The sequence below is a fragment of the Chiloscyllium plagiosum genome, chromosome 14, assembly GCF_004010195.1.
Source record: "Chiloscyllium plagiosum isolate BGI_BamShark_2017 chromosome 14, ASM401019v2, whole genome shotgun sequence".
Classification (NCBI taxonomy): domain Eukaryota; kingdom Metazoa; phylum Chordata; class Chondrichthyes; order Orectolobiformes; family Hemiscylliidae; genus Chiloscyllium; species Chiloscyllium plagiosum.
This window is the reverse complement of record NC_057723.1, coordinates 51,601,239-51,625,957: the sequence shown is the minus strand read 5'-3', so window position 1 is coordinate 51,625,957 and position 24,719 is coordinate 51,601,239. Positions and strand designations below refer to the sequence as shown.

Genomic DNA, 24,719 nt, shown 5'->3' with positions numbered 1-24,719 from the left:
GCTGAGTTATTACTATTTATTTGTTTGTTGTTAGGTATTTATTTATTTAGTTAGTTAAATAGCTAGTTTAGTTTTTTTTTAATTTTATACTTCTCTATATATGTTTATACATTTGTATAGGAGGGTGGGTTGGGGAATTTTTTTTATTATTTGGGTTTAGTTTTGTACTATCTTTGTACTGTTTTGAATTGCATTGTTTTGTATTTGTTGTAATATTTAAAAATCAATTTTTATTAATAAAAATATATTATATAAAAAATATAGTCTAAAAAATTCAACTCTTACGTGAGTATGTATTGTACTACTAATAGAGAGGCTATGTGGATGGAAAAAGTGAGCCTGATTGTAACTGTTGGCCTGTTTGTTTATCTGATAGAAAATAAAGCAGTTTACAATCATGCATGAAGCTTCAGCATTCCAAGCATTTTCTTCCTCGTGTCTTTGGAGAGGTTGAAGAAATGCTCATTAAAGCACGCATATTCAGTCTTAAAGACAACGGCTGCTATTGTTAATTCCCTGCATAAGCAGATTATAGGGCAAAACAAACTGACCTACATAGAAATGAGACATTCAAATCTCTGAAAAGAGCAACTAATGCCTCTAAATTCAAGAAGGTATCTACAGTGGACCTGAGCTACATAAGCCCATTTATGCCCCACAAGATTGCTGTTTCAATTTTTCTTACAAATATGTCAGAATTATATTATGAGACTGGGTTACCTAATTGTTGGATGCTGAAGTGTGATTAATGTGACTGGTTTAAGAACAAAAGGGTGCAAGGTCACCTCAGACTGCAGCACAGCAAAGACAAAGGATCTCTTGTCCATTAAATGAACAGTCCATTATCAAGAATGCAGTACCATACAAATTAACACTGCTTTTGAGTTACATCATAGACAAGGCCACTGTTTTCAGGTTTTTTATTTGGAAAAATGGTTAAATTGTGAAAAATGTTGCTAAAAATCATGGAAATTCATAATGCACTGCAATAAACAGACTGTTGAAGACCTTGGGCAGAATCTGCTCAGCCCCTGAATGATATGGGCATTAAGCAAGAAAGTTGGGAAAATTAAATGAGATTCTTGCATTCAAGAGCACCAAATCCTACTCTCCAACCAAGTGTACAGATGAGAATCTCATCAGCGAGTGAGCAGCGAATGGCATGTTTGCATGCATTAACATCTCACTATTAGTTAATCTTGCCTTTGTTTATTTGCATTTTTTCATTCTCCTATCTGCTGAGTAGAAACTAGACAGCAACAGTTTCTGACCTGAAAGTCAGAATGGGTACCTGGTGACTCCAGCTCACCACTTGCTTCTCTAACTCTCTATCTTGGAAGCAGTCACCAACATCTCAGGCAGTCATCGCACACACACACACACCCCTGTCCTTGGGTATTGGCATCAGACCACATAACAGCTGGATCGTACATCTCTACTCCAGTTTCAATAGTGTTCAGTGCTGTACCTAACAGTGCACTGGTCCTTGTCTTTGGAATGTTGCTGCCAGCACACTTTGCCTGTGAGGACAGGCATCAATCCCTGATTGCGTCAGGGTGATCTCAAGTCTCCTTGCTCTTAGCACTTACTACTTTGTGCCAGGTTGGATGCTGACAGCATCTCTGCCTTGGCTTTGTTCTTTGCCCTATGAGCCAGAGCTTTAAAAACATTTAAAAACGATTGTCATGACTTTCCTTTTAGCACAGATACAAAGCCAGGAAAAGCCCATGACTATTTGGCTGAAGCCCTTGCAATGTTTTAAAGTCTGAGGGTCCTTAGTCAGGTCAGTGGAGATGCATTTAATCAAGACCTACCAAGGCAGTCTCTGAAATCAGTCCAGTGCAACCATTCTGGGGAGCTGCACACACATCTGTCAGGATTCCAATCAATAGTCAGTTGGGGCTGTCCATCCAAGTTGGTCAATGGAGGGACTCATGGTCAGTCCTGGGGCTACATCCTTTAAATTCAAGAGGGGTTATCAGGGGCCACTGCTGAGAGAGAGAGCTGGAGATCTCAATTGTGGAGATTGGAGATCCAGCATACTGGGATGTAGAGGGGAATAACAGTTGTCAATGATGGAGGGGGCAATACAACATAAAGGAAGGTGAGGGAAAGGCATTATGCAGGAGGAGGAGGTCGTTGATGGCCGACATCACCTTGGCTTTAGTTGTCATGCACTGATATCCAAATGTTAGGCATTACTATGCAATATATCTCGAACTCAGGGGATAAAGTGCGGAGATGAACAGTTAAATAACCATGTTGGATAATAACATGGTGAAGATCAAAAGTGATAGTGTTGGCTTGGAGGACAACCAAGGAACACATATGAAGATGTAGGGCATCACTTATACTGAGAGACTGACAATGTGACTCACTCTGTAAAGCACGGCTGTCATAACTTTCTATCACAATCCAAATTACAAGTGCACAATGAAAATTAAAATAGTTGTGACCACACCCAGAGTGAGTGGGGTAAGTGTGTCATTTTAGGAGGGAGAGAGCTGCATTTTTAGACAATGTGAGGACCTTCATTTGGCAACAGCATTAAACAGATACCCACACAGTGCAGGAGAAAGAAACCTGTGATCACATCACAATATTGAATTTCAATTTTAAACATTGACCTACATTAAACATTTGGGGAATACAAATCTTGGACCCAGCCACTCTTGACATATCATACAGGATCAAGAATCAATGGCAGTAATGGCTGGGAAACTCTTGCAATGTATTGTGTCCTTGAAAGATTCCACTAATTGCCAGAGTAGCAAGCACTTTCCAAGTTCACATAGCCTGCACAGGGTTCAGCAGCTGCTCACTTCACACCTTGGCTATAAAGCTGGAAAAGCTAGGCCTGTATTCGCTAGAGTTTAGAAAAGACCGAGATGACATTATTGAAACATAAAAGATCCTGAGGGGACTTGATTGGTGCAGGGTGAGGTGTGGGAGAATGCTGGAAGGATATTTCCTCTTGCAGGAGAGTTTAGAACTAAAGGTCATAGCTAATAAATAAGGGGTGCCCATTTAAAACACAGATGAGCAAACATGTTTTCCTCTTGGAGGGTTGAGAGTCTTTGGAATTCCCTTCCTTAAAGGTTGTGGATACACAATCTTTAAATATTTTCAGATTTTGATTAACAAGCATTATACATTACCACTTCCTCTATTTTTGCTGTTCCCTCAGTTTTGCGTTAACTGGAGTTACTTATTGTGTGTACTTGATTTCCTGATCAACTTTGTCCCATGGAGTTTGGGATGTGAAATTGTGTTGAAGCTGTTGTGTGTTATTCACTATTCTAATGTTGAAAAATTACTTCAATCAGCAAGAAATGATTATAACAGTTAATAGCATGGATGCAGGTGTCAAAATGTGTCCTCTTAATGTATGATAGTAATTGCACAAACTTAAAGTACAGATTCTTTTGTTAAACTGCACATTTAATGGGAATTATAGTCATCAATCTCCCATGATATTGTGAACAGTGTTGAGAGCAAACTTAATGTTCAGAAGAGCCTAGAAATTGTCAAGAGTCTGTTTGTTAATGATGGCATTAGCAGAATAGAGAGGTGACCAAAGTCCAGAAAACAGTTGTGGGAGCAGTGTTCGGCTCCCTGATAGTTACCACAAGGTATGGTGAAGCATAAATGAAAAAAAAATGGGAGTTTGTCAGAAATAATCATGAGAGATTTTAACCTACATATAACCTGGAATAGTCAGATGGGCAAAGACAGTTGAGAAGAAGAACTCATAGAATGTTTTTGGGATAGTTTCTTAGAACTGCATATTCTGGGCCAATCAGATGGCAGATTGTTCTAGATGTGTTATTATACAACAAGATCAGATTTGTTAACAATCTCATCATGAAAGTGCTCCTGGATGGGCAGAAATATGTGTGAATTTTACATTTGGTTTCACGAAGAGAGGAGGGGGTCTGAAACTATTCTTTTAAAACTTAAGGGCAATTATGAGGGCATGAAAGCAGAGCTTCCTAAAATGAATTGGCAAATTAGGTTAAATAATGGGTCAATAGAAATGCAGCAGCAGTCATTTAAGGCGATATCTCAAAATACACACAATAGATAATTGTTAGAAAAAAATCCAAGGTTAAAGATAATATCAAACATTGGACGGGAAAATTTCTGGCTGTAACAGCTACTCCTTTTTTTTGAGGTATTTTAGGTGCTGGAGGTGGTTTCCTCGATTTCCAGGAGCAGCAATTACTGTTTTATATGCGGTTGCATTGTTTTGGAACTTGGGAAAAAAAAGTCAAACAGTTTTAAAAGGGAGAAGAGCAGACAAAGGAAGTACGTGGTGAGGTCAGTGCAGGAGAGAGAGAGAGGGGGGGAACCTGCACAGTTACCACCTTTGCTGTTTGAGTTCATGTATCGTTGGACATCGGAGAGCATCTGAGAAAATTAACAAACAGTGAAATTCACAACTGATCTTGGATAACCATTGGGCGAAGTTCACAAAACAAAATCCGATAAGTTAATCGTTGTTTTTAAATGTGGCCTACAGAGAATCTGCAGGAGTGAGTAGAGTGGATTCTTTCTTGATTATATGTTTTTGGAGATATGTCTCTTGATTAAACTTAAAATATAAGCCATAACTATTCATTTAACCTGGGGCAGTATTTGTAGAGGACTAAGATGGTGTTATTTTCTGGGTCTGTAGATTGTGAAGGAGCAAAAATGGCCTTTAATAGAGTGATGTGTACTTCTTGCCAGATGTGGGAGTGTAAAGAGAGTTTAAGGGTTACTGCGGATTATATCTGCCATAAATACTGTTGGCTGCTGATCTTATCAGATCGAATGGATCGGTTAGAAAGACAGTTAGAAGCAATAAGGAATTTGCAACAGCCATAGTATGTGATGGATGGCAGTTAGAGAAAGGGGGGGGAAGGTCTCAGATACAGTCACATAGATGGGTTAACTCCAGGAAAGGTAAAAGAGATAGGTAGTTAGTGCAGGAGCTTTTGTGGATATACCCATTTCAAACAGGTATGCTGTTTTGGAAAATGTAGGGAGTGGTGGATTCTCAGGGGAACATAGTGCGAAAAGCCAAGTTTCTGGTATTGAGACTGGCTCTAATGCAATGAGGGGTACGTCGGGTTCCAAGAGATCAATTGTGTTAGGCGATTATTTAGTCCGAGGTACAGACAGATGTTTCTGTGGCCAGCAGCGAAAAAGCAAGAATGGTATGTTGCTTCCGTGGTGCCAAGATCAATGATGTCTCAGAGAGGCTACAGAATGTTCTCACAGGAGAGAGGGACCAGCAAGAGGTCATTGTCCACATTGCAACCAACGATATAGGAATGGAAAAGGTTGAGATTCTGAATGGAGATTACAGACAGGCAGAAATTTAAAAAGGAGGTCCTCGAGAGTAGTAATATCTACGAGTAGTAATATCCCCAGTGCTACGAGCTAGTGAGGGCAGGAATAGGAGGATAGAGCAGATGAATGCATGGCTGAGGAGCTGGTGAATGGGGGAAGGATTCACATTTTTGGATCATTGGAATCTCTTTTGGGGTAGAAGTGACCTGTACAAGAAGGACGGATTGCACCTAAATTGGAAGGGGACTAATATACTGGCAGGGAAATTTGCTAGAACTGCTTGGGAGGATTTAAACTAGTAAGGTGGGGGTGGTGGGACCTAAGGAGATAGTGTGGAAAGAGATCAATCTGAGACTAGTACAGTTGAGAACAGAAGTGAGTCAAACAGTCAGGGCAGGCAGGGACAAGGTAGGACTAATTAAACTGCTTTTATTTCAATGCCTAACAGGAAAGGCAGATGAACTCAGGGCATGGTTAGGAACATGGGACTGGGATATCATAGCAATTACAGAAACATGACTCAGGGATGAGCAGGACTGGCAGCTTAATGTTCCAGGATACAAATGCCACAGGAAGGATAGAAAGGGAGGCAAGGGAGGAGGTGGGGGGGGGGCATTTTTGATAAGGGATAGCATTGCAGCTGTGCTGAGGGAGGATATTCCCGGGAATACATCCAGGGAAGTTATTTGGGTGGAACTGAGAAATAAGAAAGGGATGATCACCTATAGACCCCGTTATAGTCAGAGGGAAATTGAGAAACAAACTTGTAAGGGGATCTCAGCTATCTGTAAGAATAATAGGGTGGTTATAGTAGAGGATTTTAAATTTCCAAACATCGACTGGCACTGCCATAGTGTTAAAGGTTTAGATGGAGAGGAATTTGTTAAGTGTGTACAAGACAATTTTCTGATTCCGAATGTGGATGTACCTACTAGAGAAGGTGCAAAGCTTGACCTACTCTAGGGAGATAAGGCAGGGAAGGTGACTGAGTTGTCAGTGGGGGAGCACTTTGGGGCCAGCAACCATAATTCTACTAGATTTAAAATAGTGATGGAAAAGGATGGACCAGATCTAAAAGTTGAAGTTCTAAATTGGAGAAAGGCCAATTCTGACAGTATAAGGCAAGAACTTTTGAAAGCTGATTGGGGGCAGATGTTCGCAGGTAAAGGGATGACTGGAAAATGGGAAGCTTTCAGAAATGAGATAACGAGAATCCAGAGAAAGTATATTCCTGTTAGGGTGAAAGGAAAGGCTGGTAGGTATAGGGAATGCTGGATGACTAAAGAAATTGAGTGTTTGGTTAAGAAAAAGAAGGAAGCATATGTAAGAAATAGACCGGATAGATTGAGTGACTCCTTAGAAGAGTATAAAGGAAGTAGGAGTATACTTAAGAGGGAAATCAGGAGGGTAAAAAGGGGACCTGAGATAGCTTTGGCAAATAGAATTAAGGAGAATCCAAAAGGTTTTTACAAATACATTAAGGACAAAAGGGTAACTAGGGAGAGAATAGGGCCTCTCAAAGATCAGGATTGTGGCCTTTGTGTGGAGCCATGGAAAATGGGGGAGATACTAAATGAGTATCAGTATTTACTGTGGAAACTTATAGAGAAATAGATGGTGACACCTTGCAAAATGTCCATATTACAGAGGAGGAAGTGTTGGATGTCTTGAAATGGGTAAAGTTGGATAAATCCCCAGGACCTGATCAGGTGTACCCTAGAACTCTGTGGGAAGCTAGAGAAGTGATTGCTGGGCATCTTGCTGAGTTATTTGTATCATCAATAGTCACAGGTGAGGTGCCGGAAGACTGGACGTTGGCTAACGTGGTGCCACTGTTTAAGAAGGGTGGTAAGGACAAGCCAGGGAACTATAGACCAGTGAGCCTGACGTCGCTGGTGGGCAAGTTGTTGGAGGGAATCCTGAGGGACAGGATGTACATGTATTTGGAAAGGCAAAGACTGATTAGGGATAGTCAACATGGCTTTGTGCGTGGGAAATCATGTCTTACAAATATGATTGAGTTTTTTGAGGAAGTAACAAAGAGGATTGATGAGGGCAGAGCAGTAGATGTGATCTATATGGACTTCAGTAAGGCGTTTGACAAGGTATCCCATGGGAGACTGGTTAGCCTGGTTAGATTTCAAGGAAGGATACAGAACTGGCTCAAAGGTAGAAGACAGAGGGTGATGCTGGAGGGTTGTTTTTCAGACTAGAGGCCTGTGACCAGTGGAGTGCCACAAGGATTGCTGCTGAGTCCTCTACTTTTTGTCATTTACATAAATGATTTGGATGTGAGGACAAGAGGTACAGTAAGTAAGTTTGCAGATGACACCAAAATTGGAGGTGTACTGGACAGCGAAGAAGGTTACCACAGATTACAACAGAATCTTGACCAGTTGGGCCAATGGGCTGAGAAGTGGCAGATGGAGTTTAATTCAGATAAATGTGAGGTGCTGCATTTTGGGAAAGCAAATCTCAGCAGGACTATACACTTAATGTTAAGGTGCTCGAGAGTGTTGCTGAACAAAGAGAACTTGGAGTGCAGGTTCATAGCTCCTTGAAAGTGGAGTCGCAGGTAGATAGGATAGTGAAGAAGGCGTTTGGTGTGCTTTCCTTTATTGGTCAGAGTATTGAGTACAGGAGTTTAGGAGGTCATGCTGTGGCTGTAGAGAACATTGGTTAGGGCACTGTTGGAATATTGCGTGCAATTCTGGTCTCCTTCCTATCGGAAAGATGTTGTGAAACTTGAAAGGCTTCAGAAAAGATTTACAAGGATGTTGCCAGAGTTGAAGGATTTGAGCTACAGGGAGAGGCTTAACAGGCTGGGGCTGTTTTCCCTGGACCGTCAGAGGCTGAGGGGTGACTTACAGAGGTTTACAAAATTATGAGGGGCATGGATAGGATAAATAGGCAAAGTCTTTTCCCTGGGGTCAGGGAGTCCAGAACTAGAGAGCATGGGTTTAGGGTGAGAGGGGAAAGATATAAAAGAGACATACGGGGCAACCTTTTCTCACAGAGAGTGGTAAGCGTTTGGAATGATCTGCCAGTGGAAGTGGTGGAGGCTAGTACAATTGTAATGTTTGAAAGGCGTTTGGGTGGGTATATGAATAGGAAGGGTTTGGAGGGATATGGGCCAGGTGCTGGCCGGGTGGGACCAGATTGTGTTGGGGTATCTGGTCGGCATGGACGGGTTGGACAGAAGGAGCTTGTTCAACCTCTCCCTGTAGCTCAAATCCTCCAACCCTGGCAACATCCTTGTAAAACTTTTCTGAACCCTTTCAAGTTTCACAACATCTTTTCGATAGGAAGAAGACCAGAATTGCACACAATATTCCAACAATGGCCTAACCAATACAGCCGGAATACAGTCCTGTACAGCCGCAACATGACCTCTCAACTCCTGTAATTGTATACCACTGTGTTGCTACCTTTGTCACTCTTAGATAAGGTACAAGAGATTGTGATGGTGATGTCTGTAAGGTATGAATCTCTCAGGTCGTTGCGTGACTTACCAGTGGGACTGCTCTTTCAGCTCTGATACGTGCCCCCTGATGTTCGTTGGGAGAACTTCACAAGGTTGATGGGGCGGGTGTACTGTAGTTTTTTTCTAGTGTCTTGATCATTTTGGAAATGGTGGTGGGGTGCTTTGTCCATATTTATTCCTTTTTAACTTTTCTGTAATTGTTTGGTACAAGTGAATGGTTTGCGAAGCTATTCCAAAAGCAGTTAATAGTCCAGTGCGTTCGTATAGAGCTGAATTCAGATGTACACCAGACCAGGTTGCAAAAGCAGATTTCCCTTCTGAAAGGATATTCGTGAACTTATCAGCTTTTAATGCAAATTTATGACATTTTTATGTTTGCCAATTTCAGATTTATTAATTGATTGATTTTTTAAAAATTTTAAATTCCACCAGTTGCTATGCAGAGATTTGAACTGTGTCTCAAAACACAGCCTGGGACACTGGATTAGGACTCCAATGACAATAACCATTATGCCACCATTTTGCACTACAGAGTACGCAAACATCTTTCCAAAAGGATTGAGACACCAGAAATATGCAATATGAGCCAGGATTTTTGAAGTAACTAGCTTAGAAAGATGAATTATATATGTTAAAAGTTTTCTAGTTGGTTTGAACTGAAGTTTCAGTTTGTGATATCAATTATGTCCACTCACCAACATTTGTACCTCCACGGGGTTTGGTATGCTAATCAGAAATGCTTTCATCAATGATCTATGACGTAACTATTTTGAATACTGTACATTGATTAAAGTTCTAACCTTTTCCATTTTTTAAAAATCTCCCATTACTAGAATAAACAATACTAGTGGAGCCGAAATATGTGATGAGTATATTTTTTAAAAAAGCAAGAGTTTCAAATTAAATTGAAATTAGTTGAATTAAAAAGCTTCACATTTTTTGCCGCTTTGTGCTGAAATAGTCTAAACCCAAGTCACCTCTAAACTCACCAACAAAGTTAGAATGAGCTCATAGAATTTGTCCACATAAGACACTCCTAAGTTTATTAGAACTGTTTTGAATTTGCCTTGCTTCCTGTCTGGCTCAAGCAGATTGCAAAGTATCTTGTCTGGCTCGAGCAGATTGTAGTGTATTTTGATATGTACCATGGGGCTTGTTTTGGACAGACTGAGCTTAACTTTGGACAGAATTTTGGCAATTATTTTTTGCAGTATATATAAACCATGCTTTTAAAAATGAGAAAAATAAAGAGTGAATGCTGGCTAATGATGTACTCAAAACAACGGGAAATAAAATGTAGTGTGTCTGTCAGAGAGATATTGTATTTTTAATCCATTTTTCCCCTTTCCTACCACTGGTAGTGTTTGTAGAGTCAGGCACCACTGAATCATCGTGGGGTAAGGATTGAGACTGAACAATGTTTTAAAAATGAATATTTCATCCAGGAATGTATACTTTATATTAGAAAACAAAATTAGACTATTCATTTTGCGGGAAGTGTCTCCTCACTTTTTCTCTTCCAATATTTTTCAATCAATCTTGTGTAACATTATTATTGCTCTTCCAGCTTAACCTGTGTTTGAGATACCTTCAGATGAATACTAGAATATCAAATGCATCTACATGTCACTTCTGTCTATTGAAAGTAACTTGATTAGTGGAACAACAATTCCTTTGGTTGGCAGCCCTGGCAAAGCAGCAGAAATTCTTTCGACTGCACTTTTTAACGAAAATTTGATCATGATTAATTTTAAAAGATTGAGCGTTGGTATGTGTTGAAAAATAATATTCGAATTTGTACAATTAGAAAAAAATATATATTTTACTTTAATCTTTCCTACAGTCCTTTTTGTAAAATAACTCGAGATTTAAGTTCATCTTTTAAACCAGTAACACTGATGCAACAATAAACTCATCAATCACTCATTAATAACTTCACTTTTCTTATTATAGGGAACCAATTGGAAAGAAGAAATCTGGTAAGGACCATTGAATTGTTTGTACTAGTTGTCTATTGCTAAAGCTATTTTAAATTATTGTGGCCAGTAGGAATCTTAGAACACTTCAGAGATTAAGTATGTTTGATTAAATGCAATTTACCATGAGTTTTTGTGAATTGGAAAAATGTTTTACTTACTAACTTGACAACAAATGGATGCAAAGTGAATTTTTAATTTTAAAAATCTGCAAACAATATCCTTTGAGAGGTATAAATATGGTAGGATGGTGAGAAATTCTAAAGACCAGTCCTAAGAACTGCTAATGGGATAATTTATCTGGTAAAATGGTAACAACATCAGCAAGAAGTTTCCACACTCAAAAACCAGACTTCATAGAAACTATATGTAGGCATGGTAGGTGGAGAGTTAGACAACATCCTATGTTCGGGACTCATCAATTGAATATTGCTGAACAAAAATCAGAAATGTTATAAAACTATTAACTGTAGGCTGAAGTACTAAACTATGGATCACTGTTAATAATGGCTTGAGTTGTGGAAGAGTTAATGGCAGCTTGTAAAATTAAAGGGACCTTCTTTATCTAAACAGAGAGCACTGTCACAAATGTTGTGTGATTTGTCTCTCAAACTGCATTTGGACCTTTCAGGAAAAAAAAGAAAGGCCCAAAAGCAAAAGAATTCTCAATTTTGGAACAGATTTTGAGAAGAGTTTGGTAATAGTGATCTGTCATAGTATACAAAAGGAAACTGTGGATTGTGCTTTTTCAAACAATGCAGAAAGTAATTGTTTTAATAAGAGATTTGAAATATGCCATAATTTCACTACTGAACTGGCAACCATTCCTGCAAGTTGAAGACAAATTATGATAGTGTAATTAAATTTAAGGAAGGAATAGATTATGTAACGCATCATCAATACATCTAGATCCAGGATCCCTTATCCATCCCTAGCAATATAAATAAAACTGATCTGATAAGTCATATATGTACATTTAAAAGCTACAGTGGAGGAAAGACAAAGAAGTTACAAATGGGTATCAGGGATATGCTTTGTGTTCCATTATACAGCTGCTGGGTTTCAAATGATTCATTTGTATTCTTGAGGTTCGCTGTCTGTACATTTATGTAAAAATTGTGGTCTCACTGCCAATCAGTTTTGAAGTTTCCTATTAAACATTTGGATTAAGTACATGGCTGAACAGGAGTGAAGCAGAGTAATACTTCCTGGTCAGTTCTTTCCTCTGAATTAAGCACTAAGCTAAGTTCTAGGTTAATACAAACCTGTTCAAAACGATGTTACCATTACACTGTAAATGTCCCACTGAATCTTCTTTTGGACTAAGTACTGATTCAGCTGTCTTTTTTTTTAATAAGACAATATAATAACAATGTTTTGGCAAGAATTTCTGCAGAAGTTCCAAAGATACCATCAAACAAACATTTGAAATTATATAATCCACTAAAGAGGAGGGTTGGGTAGCTGCCCAAATAAGAACAAATGTTATAATATCTGATCCAAAAGTTGTTAACAGCCCTCCATGTGAGTTTAATACTGAATGACAAAATATTATGGTTGGAAATGAGAAATTGAAGTCAGTGAGGAACTTGTCCATGTGAACTCCTCAAATCTGAAGGGTCAGGCTGGATGCTTTCCAATGAGGAACTATGTTTATTTTCTTTGGGTGTAATCTAGAAGAGCAAATTAACCTCCTATTCTAGAGCCGCCTTGGGTCTCACCCTGTTGAAATAATTGGGATGGAAACTAAGTTGACTTCAGATGTCTGATTAATCTAGTTTCTCTGGAGGTTGAAGTTGAATGGATGACTTAATAGGAGTGCAATCTATCTGCAGCTTTTAAAGCACAAGAATATATTGGTTCATTATCTTAGATGATGTAGTTGGATAAAAATGTCATCTTCTCATGTTTTAGAAATAAGGTGATCAACCATGTAATTTATGCCAATGAAAGCAATAAGCAATAGAAAAAACACTAAAGTTGTAAAGCAGAAGAACAGACAGCTTTACATGAAGCTACATTTCCACTGTCAGAAACTGTTTGAACATAGCTAAAAATTGATCTGGTGGCAAAAGAAAATAGTACTGACATTTTATAAGTGATAGTATAAGTGTACCATACACTAGATGCATGCAAACATGCTCCCATGCTTGGTTCTTCCGACTGGTCCTTTGAAATTCAGCCCTGATGTGTTAAGAGCTCACATAGGTCAATGACATAAATTAAAATGCCCAATACCTTAAGAACAGCATTTCATCATGCCATTGTTCGAAAAAATGTTAACACGGTTTCTGCATTTCTGATCAATATACAATAACATGAACATTTTATGTATCATTTGTGTAGATCAACAAAACAGGCTGTGACTTTTTGCATTCCCATATTCAGTAAATTATACACAGGGTAAATTTGCTGACATTGCATATAGTTCACTTTCTCAACATCTCAGTTCAAAGCCTTTGTAAAAATGATTTCATTTTTCCTCATGTGTACTTTCATTCATTTTCCTCATTAGGGCTTGCAATAATCCAGAGAACGGCTTCGTTTCTAAAGAGAGGTATTAGAGATACTTGCTTGGCCATTACTGAAATGATCCTTAACATTGCTGGATGGTCTTAAACTGTAATGATTTTGGACCATGCAGCCAGCTGATTGGCAGTGGATGGGGCCAGCTTAATGCTAAATGTGGTGTGGTTCATGCATGCTGAATAACTTTGCATTATTGATTACAAATTGATTAATTGGGATGAAAAATGTTCTCTCACTGCATTCAACTTTCTTCTTGGTAAGGTTCACTCAAGCTGTTGCATACAAAAGAAGGTGTTTTATTTACAAACTTTATAGAGGTGCACTATTTTTCAAGTAATTATCTACTAACCCTTTCACGGGCACAAAACAACTTGGATGGTAAATTTCAGAGTTCAGAATTTTTTTTTAAAAAGGCATATGTTGAATTTTAAATGTCTGCCAGTCTCATGTTTAACTTGCCTTTCTAAAATTTGAAATAACAAATAAAAAGAAATCTCGTACACAATATTGTGGTACCTCATTCTGATGAGAGAAAACAAGTGGCCTGTAAGAGGGTTAATTAGCAATGATGGATTTAAAACTACACTTAATCCAAGAAGTTACTTGGAGCTTTCTGTCTCACTTGTTATCACTGAATCCACAATTTTCTTTTCACACCACTTTCCACAGAATGTTTTGGATGTGAACCACTGAATTATGTTTTGAAGCTATACTTCAAACTGGATTGGAAACACAGAATATGTTTATGCAGAAGTTTTATACATATGGTGTATGATGTAAGACCAAGGAAATGGGCAGAAACAGGAAGTTGTGGTAGAGCAGGGATGCAATTGCTTGTACTGTTTTGATTGTTCATAGGTTTAAATATTAAATTTCACACAGACACTGCTTATTTTATTAAAGTTTCATTTATATCTTATTTTAAAGTGATTTTGCAAAAAAAAAGATTTATACCAATTTAAGCTACTGAGTCATTGTTTAGTTCATGCTTAATTGTTACTTTAGAAGCTTTAAAGGGAAATGATAACTTTTGGAAAAATGTCTCTTCTTACTCAATGCATATTGTTTAAAATCCTGACAAAACTCAGCAGGTCACCACCAGAACACGAGGTATCAAGTTCACTTACACATTGTGGTCAGTGTTGATTCAGAACTGTGATATGCCTCTTCATCATATCACTCTTCTTCTGAATATAGAATTGTAACTGTTAAATAGAACTTCTACAAAGTTGTACGATACTGAGTTATTATAAATATTAACTTTCACAGTTTCATCAGGTAAATGGATTGATGTATTTTTCCATGTTTTTCTATTGTTCTTGAAAACTGTTGTTAGCAGTATTGGTTACATAGACGTTAGATGTCTACATCTTCTAAAAATAACTTTCCTTTGAGTGAACTTCAATGTGTGAAGGCAAATGTATGAATATTAGCTGATAACATCTACTTCAGTTCATTGTTACATCACTCCTGCAGGTCCAAAGTGAACTCAAATACATCAAATCAAATCAGGAACTGTCCTAATCTCTGGCTCAGTATCACATTGCTGATAAACAAATTTACCTTTGAACTGTTGGAGAGTGGATCCCTAGGTTGGATTGAGATTTGCAGCTGCAGTTTAAAATTTGCCACAAATCTTGAAATCAATCAGAGAGGCCTTCAAGGTAATTGATGTATGAAATGAAAAATTTAAAAAATGCTTTGAATAAGTAGGGAATGCTTTTTTTTTGAAGCTAGAATTGAGATGGAGAAGATATATTATTTTCAGGCTGGTCTATGTTACCCAACCTGGGAATAGTTAAATGAGACCAAGCTTTTGGTCACCTCTCCTACCATCCCCTTTGGCTGATCGAACGTATTTAAATTAAACCTCTGATGATTTATCATGTTGGGGACCCAACACAAATACAAATTGTTGATATTAAGTGCACAAAGTGTTAAATTAGCCAGGAATGCACATCTGATTTGATGAAAATGTAAACAATTAAGGATCAAAAGCTACAGATGTGTTTCTCACAAAATACAAAACAAGCTCAAAATGACAGAATCCTCATTCTAAAAGCATTTCAAGGCTAGATGAACACCCAGCAATTGAGGTATTGCCTGGCATTTTTTGACTTCTGAGTGTTTAGGAATTAAATTTAGTTATTAAAATACTTTTGGATTTTTAGAAACATATTTCGAAATTTAAAAGACAAACAACTAATCCCTGCTGTATGTATTTTGCAATACTTCCTTTTGATTGTGATATGTGTATTAGCATTACAAGACAGAGCATTGTACTTGGTGTATTGCTCTTTTCCCTTGAGTTTTCAAATTTGATTTTCCACAAGCAAGTGAGATTTCACAGAGTGCAAGAATGCTTGTGAGTGAACAACACATTCAAAGAGCCACTGCAAGCATAATGGAGACATGGTTTCCTCCTGTATCCTTCGAGTAGTGAGAGTTGTGTTAAACTGACTGTCATTTAACCCAAACATCTCTAGAGATAGATCCCTAATAGGATCTCATCATTGGCCACAAACTTTGCAGGATGTGGTTTGATGAAATGGATGACCAGGGATGTACAGAAACATGACAAGCTAATCACTTCTTGGCCAATATTCCTTCAGAGAAGGATAGAATCTGAAATGTATGCTGGTTTTGATACATTTGGTATTGCTTGAATTTGCTCCCATGCATTCTATTAAAATGACACGATTCTTAAGAAAACCCCATCATTTCCTCTGTCCACTATCAAGTTTCCTCCTTACAAATTGCCTTTTGTAAAGTGCAGTTCCAAATATAGTGGCAGCCTCACGAGTCCTTGTCATTCTTTTGTATTTTCATGTGCACAAGGAGCTTCAGCAGGGTATTTTATCAAGCAATATGTTTTAACTGAACACAAATCCATTCTCGCTTAGTTCATTTTCATAACTGGTTCACAGGAAATCCAACAATTTTTGTTCATTCCTAGTTGATTTTGAAAAGGTGTCAGTAAACCTTCTTCAGGAACCACTGCAGTCCAAGTTCTATTGGAGCATCCACAATGCTACCAGGAAAGGAACTCCAGGATTTTAACTCAACAGAAGTGATAGAATAGCAATACAAGTCAGGATGGTGTGTGACCCGGAGGGGAACCTGCAGGTCATGGTGTCGCATGTGCCTTTTGCCTTTGGCTTTCTTGGTTGTAGTTGGGTTTTTATGATGCTGTTGAAGGAGGCTCTGCAAGCTGCTGCAGTGCCTCATATTTGGTGCACACTTATGCTAATCTAAATGGTGGTGCAGGGAGTGAATTTTTAAGGGGATGGGGAGCCATCAATTGGATGGCTTTGGTCCTGGAGGATGTCGAACTTCTTGAATGTTGTTGGAGCTGCATCAAGTAGAGAGATTTTAATGTCACTCCTGACTTGTATGTTCTAATGATGGACAGACTCTGCAGATAGAGAAGTTGAGTTACTTTCAGCAGAATCCCCAACTTCTGACCTAATTTTCAAATATTTTTGGTGCTGCTTTTGGCATAAGAATACAGTTATAACACGAAAGGAAGCCCCTCATGTCCTTTGTGACTCTTTGTAACAGCAACACTTTGTCACTTTCCTGATAAAGCTAACATCATTTATTTTCGTCAGGTTATCTTCCAGTTTCCTTTTGAGAACCTCTGCCTTCAGTACACGCTTGGCACTTTCCAGATCCAAACTGCTTGCTGTGCAAAGAAACACAAAGGTTTTTCTCATCCAAAAAGCAGAAATTGCTGAACAAACTCAGCAGATCTGGCAGCATCTGTGGGGAGAAAAAAGTTAACATTTGAGTCCAATGGTATCACTGGACTCAAAATGTTGACTCTGCTTTCTCTCCATAGATGTATCGAGACATGCTGAGTTTCTCCAGTAATTTCTGTTTTTGTTTCAGATCTTCAGCATCCACAGTTCTTTATTTTAAGGTTTTTCATCCTGTTGCCTTTGGTTATTTTGTCTTCATTCATTCTAAATTTGTTCCTCTGATTCCCAATGTTACTGCAAATATATTTCAATGTACTCTGTCCAAACCCCTTATGATTACAAACATCTTTATCAATTGTTTTCACTACCATTTTTCTGGCAAGGAAAGTCCCATTTTCTCCATGCTATCCACATAACTGAAGGTTTTCTTACTTTGGACTGTTTTCTGCACTTTCTGTAAAGCGACCACATGTCTACCTAAATTATGGAGCCCAGATTTAAACAAAATGTTTCAGTTAAGGACCAACCAATGTGTTTTAAAAATATTTACTGTAACTTTCGTGCTTTTATACTTTTGTACTTCATGCCTCTCTTTATAAAGCCTAGAATACCTATGTCTTATTAACCGCTTTCTTAACCTCATTCATCTCACTGGGATTGAAAAACCTGGCTGACACCAGTTCCTCCAGTCCATCTATTCTACTGTTTTGTAGGAATGAGATAATTTTAGCATTGTTAACTTTTCCCTTAAATGAAATAAATTAGCTCAACATAATTACAGTGTACCATAAAACAAGTCCTGTGGAAGCAAAATATTATGGTTGTTTACTGAGCATTTTCATTTTCATACACCTTAGATCTGCTTTATAAAAAGCATGTGTGTGAGTTGATCCTTCTGTATCTTCAGTACAAATACGTTAGCAGAGATAAGCTGAGAGGATTAAACTTCCCTTGTATTGCCGCTGGATATTGTCGCACATGTTTTCATTTAAAATTTAATGCAGGCATTGAACATTTGGTTCTCAGTCAGATTCTTGATTGAGAGCAGACGTACATTTTTCCACAGAAAATATGGTATCTGCCTCGTGACATATTCTGGTAACTTTCAGATAGCAATTTCTTTTGTTATCACTTGCATCTCAATTTTGCTTTTCCATAGTATTTTGTAGTCTTGGAATATACTCATGTATCCTTTTTTTTTTCAAAAGTATTTAACATTTGTCAAAGATGAAATTAAAATTGTTTTAATTATGTGCTAAATGTACACATAGAACAGATTCATTAGTGTCTATTTTCCCTTCAGACTAATATGAAGGATTGCCCATTTCCATATAATGCTAACTGAATACAAAACCAGTAGAAAGACACATGCAATTATCTTCTATTTCTGCGAGATGATAACTCTTTACATGTGCCAGCACCCATGATATGTGATCAGTTATGTCAGGCCATATCATGTGTGTGATGAGGTAGGTTTTTGATGCCAAAGTACACCAAAACTGCAAAGCGTATTCTTGTGATTCACAGGGATGGGTGGTGCCTGAACAAATGAAAGATTATTTGTAGTTTGTCCTGATTGTAATTTAATTGGGGAAATTTATATGAGGGATGGAAAGTCTCATTTTGTTTTATTTTGATGTGTTTTTATTCACTCTTGGGATGTGGGCATTTCTGGCTGGGCCAGGATTTATTGCCTAACCCTAGTTGCCCTTGAGAAGCTGGTTGTGAGCTGTAGTCTTGAACCACTGCAATCTGTATGCTATAGCTGGATCTTTTTAAAGTTTTGCTCTTCCAATTTTTACTGGCTTTCTTGGCTGTCAGCTGCAGATGAAAATGCAACAACCTCAGCTGACCTAATTTTGATTTTATTTGGTATGTAATTATAATAAAATGATATTTTCATTGTGATGGTAGCCAGCATTACAAAATACCTGCAGAATAGGAAATGCCTATTTAGAATTTTTCAATATTTATTCCATAATTATTTTTACATGTATCCTGTAGTTTGTGAATGGTATCCTTTTTTAATTTAAAAGTACTTGTGCTTTAAAACCCATGGTACTCCACTTAAAGGATAATACATTATTCACGATGTTTCTAATTACTTTCCAATGCCAATCTTGCAATTGTCAGTGATTTTTTTGGATCAAGATATAATGTCCTAGAGAGCACAGAAAAGAGAGGAATTCTTTTATTTGAGAAAACATATAATCAGAAAAGCTGAGTTTAAAAAATTCCTTTCTTAAAATGTCCCCTGCCTGATGATTTGCAACTACAGCAAATACATTGTTGTATAAGAAACAGTAGGTTAATAAAAATTTGCATTGAATGTTGTATTTTAAAGAACTATCATTAGAATGGAGTCTAAACATTTATATTTAATAATCAATATTTCATATTAAGGTTATTCATTTGATACATTTTGAGAATCCATTTCAATATCAATGCATTTAACATTTGTTAATTCAAATTATTTACTGTTTCTTCATGTCCTGTTTACTGCTCTTTTTAGCATAGTGCTCTTTTCCAGTAATATCACTGTTAATTTAGAGTTACCTTGAGCAATATACAGTTATTTTCATGCTATCTAATGTTTATGGTTGTCTTATTTACACTTTTGTGTGATTAGATTTGAGTCTTTCATGACCGAACAAACTAAGCTTTGCAAGAGAGCGGGCTAAGATATTGTTCTTATCCTTCAATTTTGTTCTGGCTAATAAATTGAATTGGTTTTAGAGATATTTTTCTACTGTTCTTTGTGGTTAAGAATTAATCATTTGATTTTTATCCTAAGCATGTTGCATGAACTCCACTTATGCTCAGATTTAGTTAGAGCATTTGAAACTGCTGTTGTTCACTATATTAGGGGAGAATATAATTTTGGCATCAAAAACATGACTCCTGGCTGCAGTTCAGATCTTCTAGCAGTTGAGTGAGTGAGTTATAGGAGAATTCCTGGCAACCTAACTGAGTGCCAGGAAATAGCAGCATTCCCACTCTGAAACTTCTATTGCTTTTCAACTCAGTTTCACAGTCATTTTCACGGTTTAATAGTAATGAGTTCTTGTTCAATTCTACCTGGTTTGTGCACGGTTGGTATCGCTTTGTTAAGCACATGCCCATAGAACATGCACGTACTTGCATTTATGGGAGTAGTTTCCAAATCTTTAACTGCTTTGTTGTTAAAGCTCGTGTATACAGCATTCAATATTGATCTTTATTTTGGAAGCATAAGAATGTTTAATGAAATGCTGGAGAGTTACCATCCCAGGTAATGTTAAGACTGGATAAGTCAATTTCCAAAATGTACCTGTTATACAATGAAGTTGTATTTCTATGAATTTGATTGCTATGAGGCTGCCAATGTACAAGTAACAAATGTTTATTAAACAAAAGGGGAAAAAAAGCACATGGTTCTGTCATAAAGAGCAAAAACAATCATCCTTTTTCCCCAGAAATAGCATTAGTAAACATTGATCTAGTCAAGTATGACTTTAAAGTTTCTTAATGAACTGATGAAGATACAACATTGCTTTTGACAAAATTCTGCACATTCACGAGAAATAATTATCTCTCCCAGATGGGCTAATGCACTGACGTTTTCTGTCTATCACTATTTTGAAGCTGCTGAAACAGTTTAATTCTTCTTTCCAGCTCCGGCTCTGATTTCCACAAACTAAACAGCCCTACTTCTGGAATGCAACTGCTTTTGAATCAAACCAGCCTGTGGTCCCTGGCCATCTGTCTTGCTGTAGGTCGTGAAAACCCAAGTCAACAATAATCATGATTATCTCACTCGTTGAGTCATTTTTCAAATTATTATTGTTCAGTCAGGAAATGTGGGTTTCACTGTCTGAGTCGGTACTTATTGCTTCTTTTTAACTGACCTTGTGAAAATATTGCTGAGCTGTTTTTTTTTAATCCGTGCAGTCATTTTGTTATTGATACATCCAAAATATTTTTAGGGAGGAAAGTTCAACCATTTTTACTCAGTGATGCTGAAGGAACAGCTATATATTTCTAAGTAACTATGGAGAGTGGCTTGGAGAGGAATGTGCAGTTGGTGGGGTTCCTATCTATCTGCTGCCCTTATTCTTTGAGCGGTACTGGTCATAGGTTTGGAAGGTGCTGTCTAAGGATATTGGAGAGTATCCAGTTCATCTTGTAGATGGCACATACTGCTGCTACTGAGCATCAGTGGTAGAGGGGCTGGATGTTTATAAATGTGGTGCCAGTCAAAGGGAGTTGCTTTATCCTGGATGGTGTGAAGCACTTTGAGTATTGTTGGAGCTGCACTCATCCAGGCAAGAGTATTCATTCCCCCTCCAGACTTGTGCCTTTGTAGATGGTGGACAAGCTTTAAAGATTGAGGACATGAGTTATTCACTGCAGGATTCCTAGTCGATGACCTGCTCTTGCAGCTGCAGTATTTTATTGTCTGGTCCAGTTCACTTTCGGGTAACATGCAGGACGTTGATAGTGAGGGATTCAGGGATGGTAATGCCATGGAAGATTAAGGAGAGATGGTTAGATACTCCCTTGATGGAGATGGTCATTAGAACTTAAGAACTGGGAGCAGGAGTATGCTGTTCGGCCCTTCGAGCTTGTTCCACCACTCAATAAGATCATGGCCAATCTTTTCGTGGACTCAGCTCCACTTACCCGCATTTTTAAATAAAGTATGAACCTTAGCTTTAAAAGCAATTACTGAAGAAGCATCAACTACTTCCCTGGGCAAGGAATTCCACAGATTAACAACCCTCTGGGTGAAGAAGTTCCTTCTCAGTTCAGTTCTAAACCTGCTTCCTGTAATCTTGAGGCCATACCCTCTTGACCTAGTCTCACCCACCTGTGGAAACATCCTATCTATTTCTATTTTATCGATTCCCTTCATAATTTCATATGTTTCTATAAGATCCCCCCTCATTCTTTTGAATTCTAATGAATATAATCCCAATCTACTCAGCCTCTCCTCATGAGCCAACCCCCTCAACTCTGGGATCAACCTAGTGAACCTCCTCTACACCCCTTCCAGCGCCAGTACATCCTTTCTTAAGCAAGGAGACCAAATCTGCACACAGTACTCTAGGTGTGGCCTCATCAATACCTTTTACAGCTGTAACATTACCTCGCTGCTTTTAAACTCAACCCCTTTAGCAATGAAGGACAAAATTCCATTTGTTTTCCTAATTACTTGTTGTACCTGTAGACCAACCTTCTGTGATTCATGCACAAGGGCACCCAGGTCCCTCTGCAAATCAGCATGCTGCAACTTTTTAATCATTTAAGTCATAATCTATTTTGTTATTCTGACCAAAATGTATGACTTCACATTTACTAACATTGTATTCCATTTGCCAGACCTTTGCCCCCACTCACTCAATGTGTCTATGTTCCTCTGCAAAGTTTCACGGTTCTCTGCACACTTTGCTGTGCCACTCATCTTACTGTTATCGGCAAATTTTGATACCGTACAGGGGGTCCACAACACCAAATCATCTATATAAATTGTAAATAATTGTGATCCCAACACTGATCCCTGAGGCACACCACTAGTCATTGCCTGACACTTTTATCTGAAACCTGGATATTGCTCAGGTCGTGCTGTATTTGGGCATGGAACAGCTTCAGGATTACTAGAGAAATTGAGGCTTTGGTCAAGAAAAAGAATGAAGAATATGTCAGGTACGGTCAGCAGGGATCAAGTGAATCCTTAAAAGAGTATAAAGGCAGGAGGAGTATACTTTAGAGGGAGTTCGGTAAGGCAAAAAAGGGGCACGAGATAGCTTTGGCGGATAGGGCTAAGGAGAATCCAAAAAAGGTTTTACAGATAGATTAATGAGAAAAGAGTAACTAAGGAGAGAATAGGGCCCCTTAAAGATCAGCAAGGCAACCAATGTGTGGGACTGCAGGAGATGGATGAGATGCTAAATCAGTATTTGCATCAGTGTTAACTGTGGAGAAGGATATGGAAGCTAGAGAACTTTAGGAAATAATAGTGATATCTTGAAAAGTATTCGTATTACAGAGCAGAAGGTGTTAGATCTCATAAATGCAAAAAGGTGAATAAATCCCCGGGATCTGATTAGATCTACCCTAGAACCTTATGCGAAGTTAGGAAAGTGATTGCTGTGTCTCTTGCAGAAGTATTTATTATCGATAGCCATGGGTGAGGTGCAGGCAAACTGGAGGTTAGCTACATGGTGCCATTATTTAAGAAAGGTGAAAAGGAAAAGCCAAGGAACAGCAGACAGGTGAGCCTGATGTCAGTGGTGGGTGAGTTGTTGGAGAGAATTCTGAGGAACAGAATTTACATGCATTTGGAAAGGTAGGGACTGATTAGAGATAGTCAACATAGATCTGTGTGGGAAATTGTGTCTCACTAACTTGAATGAGTTTTTTGAAGAAGTGATGAAGAAGATTGATGAAGGCAGATTTGTGAACTTTGTCCATGTGGACTTCAGTAAAGCATTTGACAAGGTTCCGCATGGTAAACTTGTGAGCAAGGTTAAATCAAATGGAATACAGAGAGAACTAGCCATTTGGATCCAAAATTGACTCGAAGATAGGAGACAGAGGGTGGTGGTGGAGATTTGTTTTTCAGACTGGAGGAGTGTGACCAGCTGTGTCACAAGGATCGGTGCTGGATCCATGCTTTTTGTAATTTATGGAAATGATTTGAATGTGAATATTGGAGGTATGGTTGGTAAATTTGCAAATGATACCATAATTGGTAGTGGACAGCAAAGAGGGTTTGAGAGTGGGGTGCTGGAAAAGTACAGCAGGTGAGGTAGCATCTGAGGAGCAGGAGAATCGATGTTTCATGAAGGGCTTATGCCAGAAACCGCACTCCTGACTCTGATGTCCAGCATCTGTAGACTTCACTTTCTCCTAATTGATTTCAATCCTACTGTGAAGCCCTCGTTCCTGATGAAACACTGATTCTCCTGCTCCTCGGATGCTACCTGACTGCTGTGCTTTTCCAGTACCTCACTGTCGACTCTGATCTCCAGCATCTGCAGTCCTCACTTTCTCCCAGCAAAGAGGGTTTCCTCAGAATACAAGGAGACCTTGATCAGATGGATCAATGGGCGGAGGACTGGTAGATGGAGTTTAATCTAGATAAATGTGAGGTGCCCATTTTGGTAGGGCAAACCAGGGCAGGATTTATACACTTAATGGTAGGGTCCTGGGGATTGTTGCCAAACAAAGAGACCTTGGAGTGCAGGTTCATAGTTGCTTGAAAGTGGAGTTGCAGGTGGACAGGGTAGTGAAGAAGGCATTTGGTACTCTTGTCTTTATTGATCATTGCATTGAGTATAGGAGTTAGGAGGTCCTGCTGTGGTTGTACAGGATATTAGTTAGGCCAGTTTTGGAATACGGCATGCAATTCTGGTCTTTCTGCTCTCGGAAAGATGCTGTGAAACTTGAAAGGATTTAGAAAAGATTTGCAAGGATGTTGCCAGGGTTGGAGAGTTGATCTAGAGGGAAAGGCTGAATAGGCTGAAGCTATTTTCCCTGGATCATCAGAAGCTGAGGAGTGACCTTATGGAAATTTATAAAATCATGAGGCACATGGATAGGGTGAATAGCCAAGGTGTTTTCTCCAGGGTAAGGGAGTCCAGAACTATTGGGAATAAGGTTTGCGGTGAGAGGGGAAAGCTTTGAAAGGGATCCAAGGGGCAAAGTCTT

The 24,719-nt window shown here is 38.4% G+C and overlaps 1 protein-coding gene across 2 annotated transcripts in view; it reads left to right on the top strand.

The window, feature by feature from the left end:
• sh3pxd2b (SH3 and PX domains 2B) overlaps nucleotides 1–24,719 on the top strand; it is a 334,077-nt gene that overhangs the window by 240,637 nt on the left and 68,721 nt on the right. The window contains exons 6-7 of one of the 2 annotated variants that reach the window (XM_043703799.1): nucleotides 10,775–10,800; nucleotides 13,313–13,354. In XM_043703799.1, the coding sequence (XP_043559734.1) occupies nucleotides 10,775–10,800; nucleotides 13,313–13,354 (68 nt within the window). The remainder of the gene's footprint in view (nucleotides 1–10,774; nucleotides 10,801–13,312; nucleotides 13,355–24,719) is intronic. The other variant, XM_043703800.1, reaches the window with a different exon arrangement.